At 38.7% G+C, this 18124-nt stretch overlaps 1 protein-coding gene and 1 pseudogene across 1 annotated transcript; both read left to right on the top strand.

The window, feature by feature from the left end:
• The first annotated feature begins 5683 nt into the window (after positions 1-5683).
• Positions 5684-7693, top strand: LOC122029228 (zinc finger MYM-type protein 1-like). The gene has a single exon (XM_042588167.1). It carries the CDS (start codon positions 5684-5686, stop codon positions 7691-7693), a length of 2010 nt encoding a protein of 669 aa, XP_042444101.1.
• A 340-nt stretch (positions 7694-8033) lies between these two features.
• On the top strand, positions 8034-14835 carry LOC122029227 (annotated as a pseudogene).
• Positions 14836-18124: the final 3289 nt, after the last annotated feature.

Below are 18124 nucleotides of genomic sequence, written 5' to 3'. Positions count from 1 at the left end.
TAAATTAACCAACAATAATAATAGTAATGTAAAATACTTTGGTAAAACTAAACTTAGGTTTACTAAGATCCGCTGGTCCGGTTGATCGCGCGTGGTTGACCAAAAACTTTTCGATCAACCTTGCTTGGAGTTCACTCCTCCAAGAGTACTCGTTACTTAAGGTTACCTCCCCCTAGGGTTTTCATCACTTGTCTTCACTCACCAAGACCTAGGGTTACCTCCCCCTTAGGGTTTTCACCACCTGGCTTTACTCACCAAGACCTAGGATTACCTCCCCCTAGGGGTTTCACCACCCGAATTCACTTACCAGGACTCAACATCGGATTGACTTGCCAGGGATTCGATATTGGGTCCTCCAGACCTACCGAATCCTACCTGGTTTCCATGATCTGTAGAGATTTCTCTTGTCTAGCCACGACTAGGACTTCCCTTGCCTAACTACAGTTAAGACTTCCCTTCCCCAACCGCAGTTAGGACTAGCCACTCGGTAGACATCTCACCATTCCCTTACTAGCCATTCAGTCAACCTTGACATGACTAGACTCCATTAAACATATTGTCAAACAAATATCAAAACCCTAGAGTCGATTGCACCAACACAAACGATAGTTTTTTTTTTTCCTCTGATTCTCATTGCTAGTTCTTGGAAGATTCAAGGCAAAGTATTGTTGCATTTATGAGTCTACAAGAGGCATCTACAAGCTACAAGAGATCAACCAAGGTGTTCTTTGTATTGTTCATTCATTTCTTTTTTGTATTTTCTTGTTGAGAGCTTGTACGAGGTTTCTCCACCTCTGAAGTATTTTTGAGGAGTATTTTTTATAGTAGAGAGCATACTCTATGTGGATCTTTGGATTAGTCACCTCGTTGAGGTGGATACCAAATAAATTCTCGTGTTAGCATTGGAGAGTTATTTGCTTCGAGTATTCCGCTGCAAGATCATCTTAATTGAAATGAGCGAGTTATTCACCCCCCTTTAGCTCCCCTTGGTCCTAATATATATGAGCGACGGTGGGCGAGAATCGATGTGGGAGATCTAATGCAGCCAAAATCTAAATTTTTTAATTTCTCTCTCATTTGCATGACAACAACTCTCTTCTCTCTTCTGCATGCAAGATGTTGCTGGTTTATACAAACCAGTACCAAGGTGGTACTGCTTTGTACCTTGGTGCTGATTTGTAGAAATCAACACCACTTGGTGCTGGTTTGTAGAAATCAACACCACACTAGTGTTAGTTTATAGAAAACAACACTAAGTGGTGTACTAAGGCAATAAACCAACATTGATGTTGGTTTATAGAAACTAGTACCAAGAGGTGCACCAAGGCTACAAACTAGCACTAAGTGGTGCACCAAGGCTACAAACCAGCATTGGTGCTGGTTTGTAGAAACCAACACCAAATGGTACACCAAGGCGACAAACCAACACTGGTGCTGGTTTGTAGACATCAGCACCAAGATAGTTTTGACTTCTACAAACTAGCACCACCTTGCTGTTGGTTTCTACAAACCATCACAATCTTACATGCAGGAGAGAGAAGAGAGTTGTTGTGCATGCAGATGAGAGAGAGATTAAAAAATTTGGATTTTAGCTGCATCAGATCACCCACCACTTCGGATGTCGTCCATCACCGATCACACACACACACACACGTGTATATATATATATATATATATATATATATATATAAAGTTTTGATATCCTACGCCCGCACAGTGCGCGACTGTGCGCGCACATAGGATATCACTCGTTTTATTTTTTTTTAAATTTTGAATTAAAAAAATAAATAAAATATTTTTTGTAAATTTTATTTCTAGGGTCCAGGCTTTGGGTTATAGTTTTTAAGCTATTTGTTTTTTAGATTTTATCTATAGGGCTCAGGCTTTCCAATTATGTTATGGTGTTTGGTTTAAAAAAAAATAAAATAAAATAAATTTAAGTATTTATTGAGTATTGTAATATGTTGAGGGATATATTAATGTATTAGAAATTTATATAAAGAAATGTTTATTTTTTTAATAAATAAAATATTTTTTTAAAATTTTATTTCTAGGGTTCATGCTTTGGGTTATAGTTTTTAAGTTTTTTTTTTTTTAGATTTTATCTGTATGGTTCAGTCTTCCCAATTAGGTTATAGCGTTTGGTTTTAAAAAAATTAAAATAAAATAAATTTAAGTATTATTGAGTATTGTAATATGTTGAGGGGATATATTAATGTATTAGAAATTTATATAAGGAAATATTTATGTTTTTAATTGATTTTTTTAATTTAAAATATTAAAAAAAAACCGATTGATATCCTGCGCGTGCGCACAGTCGCAAACTGTGCGGGCGCACAGGATATATATATATATCTTACCCAATGTCTCTTGTGCGACCATGAGCGGCGCGCTCACGTGGCGCCGCTAGCTCAAAGTTTTTAATATTATGAAATTCTTTTTATTCTCTCTCCCCTTCCGCCCTCCATTCAAAACCTTCACTCGACTTGCCCAAATATTTTCCCTGGCTCTCGCTCCTTCCTTCGTTGCACAATAGCTTCCATTGCTCTTGCACTTGCTGGCAACCCCCTTCTTCTCGTCCGTTGCAAGCTTCTTCTTGAATAGATTGAAAGCTCTCTAAATTTTCGCCACAAACAATCTCGTTGCCGTCGTTCCCACCCCTCTATTCTCGATCATAAGCCCTTCCACTCTAATGACTATATTTCTCTCTGTACAATCTTTTTAATTAAGATTTATGCTACAATGTACAAGTACTAGCTGCTACATATGTAGTAGCTACCATATAGTAGATGCTACAATGTGTAATAACTACTTGGATAGATAGCTGCTACACGTTGTGACAACTACTTAGATAGTTAACTACTACAACGTGTAGCAGTTATATTGTACAAGTTTTTTTACAATGTGAATAATCTTTTTAGATAAATTTTAATTTTTTTGTAGCAGCTAATAGCCTTAAAAATATTTTTATAATTTTTACCAACTTGGTAAAAAAATATTTAAAATCATTTTAAAATAGTTAAAATTACTGTATACAGTAATTGCTACATGTTGTAGCAGCTACTGTCCAAGTAGCTGCTGCATGTTGTAACAACTACTGTCTAAGTAGCTGCTACATATTATAACAGTTACTTGGATAGTAAAGATTGTTGTGTTTTTTTTTATATTTATTAATTACTCATCTTTTTGGAATCCCCCTCTGTCTATAATAAAGCCATGCTGGTTCATTCTAAGTATTAAGATCCTAGTGAGTTTTCTTTTTAATTCCTCTAATGGTTTCCAGTAGCCTTATTCGCTTATTCGCTCCTAGTGAATTTTCTTTTTTTACTTTGCTATAATGTGTAACAGTTACTTAGACAATAGCTGCTACAACGTGTAGCAGTTACTGTGTACAGTAATTTTAAATTAATTTTAACTAATTTAAAATGATTTTAAATATTTTTTATCAAGTTGGTAAAAATTTTAAAAATATTTTTAGGGCTACTAGTTGCTACAAAAAAAATTACATAACCAAAAAAATTAAAATTTATCATAAAAGATTATTCACGTTATAAGAAAAGATTATTTGGCTTGTACGTTGTAGCTACTACACGTTATAGCAGCCAATGGCGTAGCCAGTACTAGGCTGCACTGGGCTTCAGCCCAGTGCAGCCCAGCAATTTTTAACACCTAACTCTCTAATTCCTGGGTTTTTTTTCACCGCCCAGTGCAGTAAACACATCGAGCCCACTGCACAGTGGTAACCTAGCAATTTTTCGTCGCCCTCCTCCTCTAGCACGACGAACACATCGAGGCAGTAATCGTTGCCACCTTCTGTCCTTCTTCAATCTTCAGCCGTCAGCACATCATCTCCTTCTTCACTCTTCAGCCGTCGGTTCTCCTCGCTTAGCCTCTTGCAAATCTTGAGCTGCCGATTCTCCTCGCTCGCCGGCCTCTTCCTCTTGCAATACCTTTTCAAGCACTGCTAAGTGGTAATCTACTAATCTCCATCTACATCTTCTTCGTCCTTCGTCAAAGACTCAAAATCCAACCTCTCCAGATCTCCAAATCTCAAATGCTCTCCTGTTCTATAACAGCAATTTCCACTTCTTTTTTTTTTTTAATGATTTGTGAATTCTTTGGTAATTTGGTTCCTTCGTCTCAATACTTCTGCTGTCATATATTTATTCTTTGGCATATTTCATTCTGCCATCTGTGCAATTATATTGTTCTGCATTTGATTTTTATTCGTCTTACTGGACTTGGAGGAGTTACAAAATACGAAAAGGTCCCAAGTATGTTTCAAAAATGAAAAAAAAAAACAGCAACTGATTTGACTAAGAAATAAGAACATCTACAAAAGTATCTTCATCATGTTCTTGATTTTAATTTTTATTTATTTTCCAGCTTTGATGGGATTTTAGTTCAAAAGCATTTTTGAAGTTTATGTTTCTTTCCTTGTGGCATCCCTTGTCATTGTTCTGATACTGGTTCAATTGCTCATACGTATGTTTTATTCCTTGTCATTGTTCAATTGCCCAGTACTGACTACGCCATTGCTTCGTCTTCCTTGCTAGTTGCTTCACCCTTATGGGAATTTCGTGGCTCTTAGAATGTTTTGTGTGAGTTTAGTCTTGACGATCTGGGGATCGTCATGTATGATGGATTTACCAGAATAACAGTAGAGATTGTTCTTCATAGAATCATAGTTGCTTTAATTTGCCCTAATTTTTTTTAGGAAAGTTTTTTCCAACCTAGGTTAAATTTTTGAGAAATTTAAACATTCTGTCAATCTAAATGTGATACTCATTATTATTTGTGATTGTTGTGGTTGAAAAAAAAGTAAAAGGTCCTAAGTTTACTTCTAAATTCTCACATTTGTTCCCTTTTTAAGTCCTTTATTTTTATTTTTGATTTCAGGCATTTCAAGTTTTAGCATAGCACCGGATTTTACGGGTAGGCAGTGGACTTCTCTTTATCTTAAAGTGACAAATCATAGCCTCACAGGTAATTTTAGATTTGTAGTTGTGATTTTTTTAAAATTATTTAAAATTTTAAATTATCTGAAAATTATGATTCTAATACTAGGGAAAGTTGTGATATTATAAATTGATTTATTATTGTGTTTGAGTTTATCATAAAATGAATAATATGATTGAGTTTGTTACAATTGATTGGTAGTTATTTTTTTGTTCTTAAGTTATAAATAATTAATTTATAGTTATTTTTTTTCCTTAGGTTATAAATGGAACACCAACAACCTTCAAATAAAAAGCCAAAAACATTATTGTCATTTTTTAGGAAAAGAGATGATCAGTATGAATTTGATAATCAATTGCAATGTGATATACCTCTTAGATCAACAGTTGGATTCTCTACTTCCGATTTACAACCTCATTTTGTATCTAGGCCAATAGAACAAAGAGAAGAAGAATTTGATATTTCTTCTATTGAACGAGATCCAGGATTACGAAAATTGATTTGTGAATACTCTGTTAATGAGCGGGATGAGATTAGAAGAGCATATATCAAAGCAGGTCCTTATCAACCCAAACTTATTGAGTATCCAAGAACAAAAATTGGAAAGCAAAATCAGCGATTTCAATATGTTTGGTTCAAACAATTTCCTTGGCTAGAATATTCACCTTCAAAGGACAAAGCATATTGTTTTCCATGCTTTCTTTTTGAGAATACAAGTAATCCAATGGCTCGTTCTGCACTTGTTTCTGAAGGGTTTAACAGTTGGAAGAGAGTTAATGATGGAGAAAAATGTGCATTTCTTATTCATGTTGGTTCATTGTCTTCATCACATAATAGATGTGTGAAATGTGTTCAGGATTTGATGAAACCAAAGCAAAATATTGACAAAGTGTTGAATGCTCAATCTACGGAAGAAATTATAAAGAATAGGTTGCGCCTAAAGGCAACAATTGAAGGTTTATTATGGCTTGCAACTCAAGGATGTTCTTTTAGAGGTCATGATGAATCAGAGAATTCCTTAAATCGTGGAAATTTTATTGAATTGTTGAAATTTCAAGCACATTTAAATGATGAAATTGCAAAAGTTGTGTTACATAATGCCCCACAAAATGCTAAATACACTTCTCCGCAAATTCAAAAGGAAATATTGCATATTCTTGCTAATAAAGTGAGAACAATGATTCGAGATGAATTGGGAGATGCCAAGTTTTGTATTCTTGTTGATGAAGCTCAAGATGAATCTAAAAAAGAGCAAATGTCTCTTATTTTCAGATTTGTTAATAATTCTGGATTTTTGGTGGAACGTTTCTTTGAGATTGTGAGTGTTGAGGACACAACATCAGCAAACCTTAAGAAATCAATTTCTGACATCTTTGTTCAACACAATATTCAAATCCACAACATGAGAGGACAAGGGTATGATGGTGCAAGTAATATGCGTGGTGAATGGAATGGACTTCAAGCATTATTTCTTAGAGACTGTCCATATGCCTATTATGTACATTGTTTTGCTCATCGTTTACAGTTAACATTGGTTGCAGCTGCTAAGGATGTGCCTTCTATTTGGCAATTCTTTTCTTATTTGACTTCCATTGTAAACTTCGTCACCTCGTCTCCTAAACGTCTTAGTGATTTACAATCTGCTCAACAAGAAGAGATTGCATATATGTTGGCTATTGGTGAGTGTGAATCTGGTACAGGAGCTAATCAAATTGGTACATTGCATAGACCTGGTGCTACTCGTTGGAGCTCTCATTATGATTCTGTTAGGAACTTGATAGACATGTATGCAGCAACTTGTAAGATCCTTGGAAATCTCAGTGAAAATGAGCCAAATGGTACAATACGTGGTGAAGCTTGTGGTTTATGCAACATGATTACGAGTTTTGAGTTTGTATTTGTGTTGTTTTTGATGGAAAAGATCTTAGAAACCACTGACATTCTTTGTCAAGCTCTACAAAATAAATCACAAGACATTGTGAATGCTTTAAAATTTGTCTCAACCACAAAAGTCATCCTTCTAAAATTTAGAGAAGATGGTTGGGATGAATTTTTTGTGAAAGTAAAGGTTTTTTGTGAACGACATAATATTGAGATGCCTGATATGAGCTGTGGTTATAAAGTTAATCGTTATTGTCAACAACGGGATCATGTTACAGTTGAGCATCACTATCACTATGATATTTTTAATGCTGCAATAGATTTTCAAGTGATGGAACTAAATTGTAGATTCAGTGAGGCAACAATGAAACTTCTTGCTCTTTGTTCAGCTTTGGATCCTACTGATTCATTTAAAAAATTTAATATGGGCGATATTTGCAAGCTTGCATCAAAATTTTATCCGGCTGATTTTAGTCAACAAGAAATTCATGCTTTGAGAGTTGAATTGGAACACTATCAACTTGACATAGTTTGTGATCATGAGTTTCAACAAATTTCTACTCTTTCTGTATTATATAGAGAAATGATTGTGACTAAAAAGGCTGAGAGTTATGTTATGATTCAGAGATTGATTCGTCTTGTCTTAACTCTTCCTGTATCAACTGCAACTGCAGAGAGAGCCTTTTCATCCATGAAATTTCTCAAAACGGCACGTCGCAACAAGATGGATGATGATTTACTTTCTGATTGCATGATTCTCTACATAGAACGACAATTGTCTGAGAAAATAGACTTGGAATCAGTAATAGATGAGTTTTATACACTAAAATCTCGTCGAGCACAGCTTAAGTAGATGAAGTATTTTGTATGAAATTTGAACTATGTAAAAAGATATTGGGATATAAATATTATGTGTTTGTTAAATGTTTAGTATACATGTATATTTTATTATTGTCGTAATTTAGCCCAGGGTATTTAAAGTCTCTGGCTACGCCATTGATAGCAGCTAACTGTCCAAGTAGCTACTAAAACGTGTAGTAGCTATCTATCCAAGTAGATGTTCCACGTTGTAGCAGCTACTAGAGCTTATACATTGAATTATAAATACTAATAAAAAAATATTGTATAGAGAGAAAAATATACTCTGGAGTGGAATGACTTACGATTGAAAATGGAGGGGGTACAAAAGTGGTATGTCGAGATTGTTTGTGGAGAAAATTTGGGGAGCTTTCGGCCCCTTCGAGAAGAAGCTTGTTGCGGACGAGAAGAAGGGGGTTGCCGGCAAGTGCGAAAGTGACAGAAGCTACTGTGCGACGAAAGGAGTGAGAGCGAAGGAAAAGATTTGAGAAAGTCGAGTGAATGTTTTAAAAGGAGGGCGGAAGGGGAGAGAATAAAAGTGACACCGGGCAAGATTGCGATTATGTGAGTTGACACAAAGAGGAAAATCGAGGAGAAGATAAGAAGGTTAGAATTTAATAATATACAAAATTTTAATCGACAATGCCACATGAGTGCATCGATCACGATCGTTTAGGGGGTGTCGGACATGATATTAAAACTATAGATATATACTAGCGACTGTGCACACGCGTTGCGTGAGCTAGACCCCTTATATCAGGTGGGCCAATGCAGGGAGAGATTTGAGGGAAGAAAAATTGACCTATAAAAAATAATTTTAATTTTTGAGAATTACCCATACTTTTATTTTTTTAGCGAGGAAAGACTCTAATATTTTTATAATTATATACACCTCTAAGGGTTACAAAAACTGAAGTGTTGCAACTGCCCCACCAAGCTATATGTGGCTCCGCCCCTCCTTGCGTGTGCAATATAATACATGAACGTTTGCGGATAACATATTTTCTTTTATAAAAAATTAATTTAATTCTTTACATCAGATATTAAACTGATAAAAATAAATACCACACTTAATCTTAGCCAAAATACCGTGCATAAATTAAATAAGGGTGTGCGAGACTTATGCAATAGTGCAATGCTAAGATGATATGCTAGAGAATCCCTATAAAAAATTAATTTAATATCATATTTGATCTTAGGAAAAAAGACGAGAAAAGTATATTGTTTTAATATCGCCGATCCAATGAGAAAAAATCTTAATAATATGTCGTAGCTAAGTCTCGAACTCTAGATCACTGATCGATGTATTTATAAAAATTATTAATAAATTTTAGAATTATTTTCAATGTAATAAAAAAAAGGATATTAACATATTTATATTTTGAGTTTCGGCCCAAGTTAGTAAGTAATTATTTTTAAAATTAACGGATTGTCACTCAACCAAATTATTATTTTTTTAAAATTTGATTTAGACTTTAAATTGAGACATTTCAATTTGATTTTGGTTTCATCTGCTAAACGGATAAATCGAAGCCATCTGGATATATATATATTTTATTTAAACTCTTTAAATAATATCTGAACAAAAACACAAGGGTGTCAGTGACACCTCAAACTCCACCGACTACCTCAGCCACCAGCAAGCGAGCCCCATTCATCTCTCATGGCCGCAGATCTCCCAAACTCCGTTAAACAACTCTCCGATTCCGGCGCCTTCTCCTCCCTCCATCTCCAATTATACACCTCTCGAGATCCCGCCGCCCCCTCCGACGTCGACACCACTCTCGAGCCCCAAATCCTGACCATCGACCTCTCCCTCCTCACAGGAGCAACTCCCCGTGAACGCGCTCGCATGGTCCGGCGGCTCGGCTGAGCCTGCCAAGACTGGGGCTTCTTCATGGCACGAACTTTCCGCGTCGTCAATGTGTAAAGAAGAAGAATAGAGAGAGAGGAAGGAATAAGATGAGAATAATAAAATCTATTGTTCATTGATATTTGTCCTAAGGACAATACAATATATAATGTTCAAAAGTACTTGGTCAAATAACTAATTAATAAATAACAGAATTATTCTAAAAATAATTCTGAGAATAATTATAACAGAATTATTAGAATAATTCAAATACTAATATGATTTGATTTGGTAATTTGATCAGGTCAATTTGGATAATTCTGTTATATCTCTTTTACCCCCCGACAAACTCAACGGGAGATCTCTGACGTTGAGTTTGCTTGCTAACTTGTTGAAGCGTTGTCTGGATAGTGGCTTGGTAAAGATATCAGCGATTTGATCTTCAGCAGAAATATAAGAGATGGATAACTGCTGAGTTGCCACACGTTCACGAACAAAATGAAAATCAATTTCCACATGTTTTGTACGAGCATGAAAGACTGGATTTGCTGTGAGATATATTGCTCCAATATTGTCGCACCAAATTTTTGGTGCAATATTTGATGCAAGATGAAGTTCGGAGAGAAGTGATTGAAGCCAAATAATTTCTGACGTTGTATTTGCTATAGCTTTATATTCTGCCTCAGTGCTTGAACGAGATACCGTAGGTTGCTTTTTCGAATTCCATGAGATAAGATTTCGTCCAAGAAATATTGCATATCCACTAGTAGAGCGTCTATCTTCAGGAGAACTTGCCCAATCCGCATCATTATATGCATGTAAATCTCGAGACGATTGGCGATATAAAAGAAGACCATGTAGAATAGTACCTTTGAGATAGCGAAGTATTCTTTTCATATCCTTTCAATTTTGTTCAGTTGGAGCAAGCATGAATTGACAAGCACGATTTACCGCAAAAGTAATATCAGGGCGTGTGATAGTGACATATTGTAAGGCCCCAACAATACTTCGATAAATTTGTGGATCAGATAGAGCAGGAGAGGATGAAGTTGGAGAGTTGTTTATAGCAATTGGTGTAGAGACCGGGCGTGCTCCATCCATTTTGGCTTTTTGAAGAAGTCCAGTAATGTATTTGCTCTGAGAGAGAAGATAGTCATCCTCATGTGGAATAAGCTCAATACTAAGAAAAAAACGAGCAATACCCAAATCTCTAGTAGGAAATTCTTGATTGAGAAGACTTAATAAAGTCGTGATACCCTTGTGATCATTGCCGGTTATCAGAATGTCATCCACATAAATAAGAAAAAATATCATATTTTCATCATTATATTTGTGAAATAGAGACGAGTCAGTCTTTGATCTAGAAAACCCTTGAGCTTGTAACCATTTAGATAGTCGATGAAACCATGCACGAGGAGCTTGTCGAAGACCATATAAGGATTTCTTGAGTTGGCAAACATGAGATGGAAATTGTGGATGAATGAAACCAGGTGGTTGCTCCATAAATATAGTTTCCTCAAGATGACCATGGAGAAATGCATTTGAAATATCCAATTGTCGTACAAGCCAATTAGAACTAACAGCTATTGATAATAATAGTCTGACAGATGTAATTTTGATGACTGGGCTGAAAGTGTCATTAAAGTCAATACCTGGCTGTTGACTAAATCCTTTAGCTACAAGTCGAGCTTTGTATCTTTCAAGAGAACCATCAGCTTGATGCTTAAGACGGAATACCCATTTAGAGCCCACAACATTCATTGAGGGAGTACGCGGAACTAGAGTCCATATTCCATTGCGAAGAAGTGCATCAAATTCTGTAGCCATTGCACTATGCCAGTTTGGATCCTTGTTTGCTTGTGTAAAACATGTTGGTTCAATAGATTTGGAAGAAACCACTAGAGCTCACGGAAGGGGATATCGAGTTGCATTTGGTGGGCAACGCTCATAAATATCACTAATGGAAAGCATGCGACGAGGAGCATTATCATCTGAATCACTTATTGATGACGACGAGGAAGTAGGCTGACATGGTGATGTAGATGACGGACTTGCATTATCCGAGGAACCAGAGAGCATATTATCTTCGATCGGCGAGACTTCTAAGATTGGAGCAGCAACCGGAGGTGATTCTAATGGTATAGGAGTGTTATTAGAGAGCTCCGGAGCAGGACCTAGAATTCCATCACTTCTGATAATATTAGGTGGCATTAAGAAGGTGCCACTTGTATCTGGAGGAGAGATTGAAGAAGCTACCGAAAAAGGGAATAAAGACTCATCAAAAGTAACATGTCATGAAATATAAATTCGTCCTGTTGGTATATGCAAGCAACGATAACCATGGTGCAAATTGCTATAACCGAGAAAAACACATTGTAGTGAACGAGAGTTAAGTTTGTGTTTAGAATAGGGGCGTAACCATGGATAACATGCGCAACAAAAAATTCGAAGGAAAGTGTAATCAGGGGTTTGATTATAAAGTTTTTCAAAAGGACATTTATGATTGAGCAATGGTGTAGGAAGTCGATTTATGAGATATACTGCAGTGCTAACAGCTTCATCCCAAAATTTGCGCGGAACTGATGCATGATGAAGAAGAGCTAAGGCAGTTTCAATTATATGTCTATGTTTTCTCTCAGCAGAGCCATTTTGTTCTGGAGTGTGAGGACAAGAAACTCGATGAACAATTCCACAAGAGACAAAATGACGATGGAGAGTTTGATATTCGCCTCCCCAATCAGAATGAAAAGAGAGTATTTTACGATTAAAAGATCGTTCAACTTGAATTTGAAAATTACAAAATATATCAAATAAATCAGATTTCCTTCTCATAGGATAAAGCCAAGTATATTTACTAAAATGATCAATGAATGTAACATAATATTGGAAACCTTGATTAGACAAAATAGGTGCAGGGCCCCAAACATCAGAATGGATTATTTCAAGTGGAAATTAGAAACATGATCAGATAAAGAGAAAGGTAGCTTATGACTTTTAGATTCCATGCAGGCCCTACATGAATAAGATGGAGAGGAGGTAATAGAAGTAGGTAAACCATACCTATTGATGATTGACTAAACAATACGAAGGGAAGGATGACCAAGTCGAGCATGCCAAGCTGGTTTATTTGTGCGTTCACCAACAAAAGCTTTGATTGAAGAACTCTGAAGACAATAGAGGCCATTTTTGATTCTCCCATAAAACACAATAGCATTTGTTCCTCTATCCTTTATAAGATAATGATTATGATGAAATTCAAAAATGACATTATTATCAAGACAAAACTGGCGTGTAGAAAGTAAATTTTTAGTGATAGATGGAACATGAAAGACATTGCGCATGTGAAAAGTTCGATTAGATAAATGAACATATGTGTTTCCAAGATTAGCAATTTGCAAACCTGAACCATCACCTACTTGCACCGTATCTGAGCCATAATATGGCATTACGTCTGTAAGGATATTATAATCTGATGTGACATGATGAGTTGCTCCAGTGTCAATATACCAATCAGTAGATGAGAACTCTGGGTTTTTACCACAAGTAGACACAGACGAAAGAACTTTAGGATATACTTGTGAAATAGATGGTTGTCTTGAGGCTGTAGGACCACCAATGAAATTTGAATCAAATGGACTAGGACATTGAATACCAAAATGTCCAATTCCAAGACAAATTTGACATTTTACCCTAGACCAATCAAGTCTTTTAGGGCATATATTTCCAGTATGACCAACTATGTGACAAATTTGACATCGGTCTGGACTTTGTTTTTGTCCTCTTTGATGTCGTCGAGTATTTGACATCTAAAGTAAAAAATAACTTGTCCGATGGTAGTGGAAAAAAAAAAGAGATTAAGGAAGAGGAAAGAGAAGCACAGGGGTTGGCAGCGGAAGAAAATAAGTATTTTTCGTTTGTTCTGAAAAATAGAGAAGAATAAGAAAATTAAAACACGTAGGAGAAAATAAGAGGTTTGAGGGAAAAATTTAAAAATTCGTCGTTTATACGATCTCCGCCTCAAGAAGTTGAGGGAAGATAAAAAAGAGAGATGACTCTGATACCATGTAAAGAAGAAGAATAGAGAGAGAGGAAGGAATAAGATGAGAATAATAAAATTTATTTTTCATTGATATTTGTCCTAAGGACAATTCAATATATAATGTTCAAAAGTACTTGGTCAAATAACTAATTAATAAATAACAGAATTATTCTAAGAATAATTCTGAGAATAATTATAACAGAATTATTAGAATAATCCAAATACTAATATGATTTAATTTGATAATTTGATCCGGTCAATTTAGATAATTCTGTTATATCTTTTTTACAATGAATCTCCGTAGCGTAGCGTAATTCACGCATGCATCCTTAACCGGATATTAATTGCAGGTGGCCAATCATGGCGTGCCGGAGGGGCTGCGGCACGCGATGCTGGAGGCGGCCAAGCAGTTCTTTGACCTGGAGGAAGAGGACAAGGCGGAGCTCCGCGGCGAAACCGTCTTGGACCCCATCCGATACGGCACCAGCAGTTCCATCCGATACGGCACCAGCGTCAACCCCAAGGTGGAGGTCAACGTCCGGTATTGGAGAGACTTCCTCAAGCTGGCCGTGCACCCGCAGTTCCATTCTCCAGCGAAGCCACTCTGTTTCAGGTGGTTAATTCCGAAGCCATGTTTATTTCGATTACGGCACTGAAAACGATCCAATTTGGCAATTTTTTACTCTGTTTCAGCGATGTATTACACGATTACGCGACTTGCACGAGGAGAGTGGGCATGGAGATGCTCCAAGGCATATGGGAAAGCTTGGACTTGGAAGAGAACGACATGAACAGTGCCTTGAAGCTCGACTCATGCTTCCAAGTCTTCATTGCCAACTTGTACCCTCCCTGCCCACAGCCGGAGCTCATCTTTGGCCTTCCTCCGCACTCCGACCACGGCCTGCTGACGCTCCTCCACCAGAACGGCGGGGACGGCCTCGACGTCGAGCACGGAGGCAAGTGGGTCCACGTCAAACCCCTCCCCGGTTCCTTCCTCGTGAACGCCAGCGATCATATGCAGGTCGAACTATATACGTACCTCTGTTTGTGTGATTAAATGAAGCACTGATTAGTGAAAAGGTGCAGATTGTTACCAATGGGAGATACAAGAGCGCGCTGCACCGAGCCATGGCCAATGGCATGCAAGAGCACGAGGGTGTCGGTGGCGATGGTCGTGGGGCCTTCCCTGGACACGGTGGTGGAGCCGGTGGCAGCTCTGGTTAGCTCGGAGAGGCCGGCCATGTAGAGGGGATGGAGCTAAAGGCAGTTTCTGGAGTGCCAACAGGGGAATCAGCTGAAAGAGAAGACTATGTTGGAACTACTGCACTGTAGTGATCATGAAGATGTAAATTGACTTGCAGTATGATACGGTGCATTATCGTGGGGTCAGTAAGATGATGTGGTTTAGAGTTAAGACCGTAGGATGATCATAAGTCAAGCTTATGTGGAAGTCAGAAGTCCAGTCCTCAGGGAGGTCAAAAGTCCAGCCCCCGTGGAGGTCAGAAGTCAAGCTTACGTAGAGGTCAGAAGTCCAGCCCCCGTAGAGGGCAGAAGTCAAGCTTACGGGGAGGTTAGAGGTCCAACCCCCATGTAAGTCAGAAGTAAAGCTTACGGAGAGGTCAGAAGTCCAGCCCCCATGTAAGTCAGAAGTCAAGCTTGCGTGGCCATGGTCAAAGTCTCAACTGACGGGGTAGTCAAAGGATAGGATGACAAGTTGGACAAGATCTAACTTCGACAGCAGTCAAGGACAAGGCCCACAGGCCAGGTATAGCTAAGGATTGGGCCCACATGACAGGCATAGGCTGGAAGGGCCTCCGACGCGACACAGACTTAGCGTAAGGTCGGAAAGTACAAGCCATGGATAACAGTCAAGGCCCACAGGCTAGGTATAGCTAAGGACTGGGCCCACAAGACAAGCATAGGCGCGGAAGGGTCTCCGGCACAACACAGACCTGGCTTACAGGTCGGGAAGTATAAATCAGGGATAATAGAGGACTAAAGCGGGTCAGGACACAAACCTGGCGTACAGGTTGGAACGTACAAGCCATGGATAATAGTAGACAAAAGCAGGCCAGAATACAGACCTGGTTTACAGGTCGGGAAGTACAAATCAGGGATAACAACAGATAGAAGCGGGTCGGGATACAGACCTGGCGTATAGGTCGGAACGTACAAGCCATGGATAACAGTAGACAGAAGCAGGTCAGAATACAGATCTGGCATACCGGTCGGGACGTACAAGCCATGGATAATAGAGGACATAAGTAGGTCGGAATACAAACCTGGCGTACAGGTCGGGATGTACAAGTCATGGATAACTAAGGATAGAAGCAGGTCAGTATACAAACCTGACATACAGGTCGGGATGTACAAACCATGGATTATGAAGGACCGAAGCAGGTCGATTTACAGGCTAGCTTATAGGTTTGGACTTATATCCTCACGACATGGGATAAAGGGATCAAAGAGCACAGGTCGGAACTCAAGATTAGTGGAAGCAGACCGATGCACACAGGTCAGGATTTATAGCCTTATGGCTCAGGATACGTAGATCGATCAAACGTACAGGTCTGGATGTACAAACCATGGATTATGAAGGACAGAAGCAGGTCGATTTACAGATCTGACTTATAGGTTTGGACTTATATCCTCACAGCATGAGATAAAGGGATCAAAGAGCACAGGTCGGAACTCAAGATTAGTGGAACCAGACTGATGCACACAGGTCAAGATTTATAGCCTTATGGCTCAGGATACTTAGCAGGATACGTAGATCGATCAAACGTACAGGTCGGGATGTGCAAGCCAAGGATACAGGTTAGGATTTATATCCTCCTGGACCGAGATAAGAAAAGTTGGAGACAGGCATACAGGTCGGAACAAACGAAGTCAGACGTACAGCTTGGAAGTAGGGATAAACAGAACCGAACTAAGGTATACAGGGCGCGACACGTAATGCCAATAAGAGACAAGACCAGTCAGGGTTTGCAATAGGAGATGCATAGGACAAGGTTCAAAGCCCAGGTCTGGAGGCGACGTCAGATCGGGGTTAGCAAGATATCAGAACGAGGCCAGCAAGTGTAAAAGTCCAGCGTAGCAATCACGAGCGGAGGATGCCAGGATCTACCAGACAAGCAAGCAAGGGAATCATAATTGCCTATCAAAGAATAATCAGTGTGTCAGGGAATATGCTAACAGTAGGGGCTCATTACCCCTTTTGGTTCTGTTGCCGGCCTATGAGGAGGTGTCGCGTGTCATTCACCGCTAGACAAAGCCTGACAGCCGACATTCCCTGACACTAGCCAGACCCTAGAAACATCCGTTGCAGTATAAAAAGAGATGTTTTGTCCCTTATGCAGGTACGCTCACTCGCCATTTCTTACTCGTCTTTACTTTTCGTCCTTTCTCTGTGCTTCTGGGGAAAAAGTACCTGAGTTGAGCGTCGAAGGGCCTAACCCAGGAACTTTTTCCCTGGTTTCTGGTCTCTAACGACTCGTGGGCTCGTCTGAGTGTGCTCAGAACCCTAGCATCATCATCCTGGTCATCACCCTTCGTCATCCGCCCGTGTGAACCCTTCCGAAGAGTGCTAGGTAGATCGGACGCTGCAGCGACTTTCCGTCAACCTCCAGTACATTGAGGCCCGCCTTCATCCGACTCAGCTTCCAGACGGGATCAAATTTGGCGCCGTCTGTGGGAACACAACCACCTGTTCCGGAACGTGAAGATGGAGGAGTCTGGCAGCATCAACGTCACCATGACCGCAGGAGAATACGAGCTCTTCAAGGAGGCCAAGAGGCGAGTAGCCCCCGAGAAGCAAGCAACCGTCTCGCGACCGCGCCAAGTTCCTGCTGAAGCTTCCAAGGAGCCCATCCCTATTTCAGATCGGGGCTCTAAGAGAAAACAACCCGAGGGGTTTCCCCAGGTTCCTTATCGCGAGCCTGACTTGGGGTATTATCAGCCAGGACCCTATGATCCCAGCCTTAAGAAAGAACAATCTCAAGTCTCTATGGCTGAGAGTTCCTTGCCCAGAGATTCGAGGAAAGGGAAGACTCTCATCGTACCGGAAGTGTTCCCAGAAGATCCGGACGAGAGAGTTGTTAGAGTGTATACTAAAAGCCTAGCTTTTGGTATAAACATTTATCTAGAAATAAGAATCACATTGGTCAAATATCTACATTTATGATAAATGTAGTTGTTCAATTAATTTATATTGTAGATAATGTGGTGTGTGGTGTCACACACAGAAGATCATGTTATCAGTTCTTTATAAATTATAAACAAGTTGCTCACGACTAAGATGAAAAGGAACAAACCATTGGAAGGTCGTAGTGTAATTAGGTATTAGTTTATCTTAACTATATAATTACACTAGTATACTTAGAGTATATTGAGTAGGACCATTAGAGGTCATTTCTTTTTATACTGATTTTATAAAAGAACAAAGACCTCAGTTATTATGGAAGTGTGTGCTCTTAATCCTAATATAATAATAAGTACATATATTTGATATTTATTTCTTTAATTTATCATTGGGT

Source organism: Zingiber officinale, chromosome 10B (genome assembly GCF_018446385.1).
Source record: "Zingiber officinale cultivar Zhangliang chromosome 10B, Zo_v1.1, whole genome shotgun sequence".
Classification (NCBI taxonomy): Eukaryota; Viridiplantae; Streptophyta; class Magnoliopsida; order Zingiberales; family Zingiberaceae; genus Zingiber; species Zingiber officinale.
The sequence above is the reverse complement of the archived record's forward strand: the minus strand, read 5'-3'. Positions and strand labels throughout refer to the sequence as shown.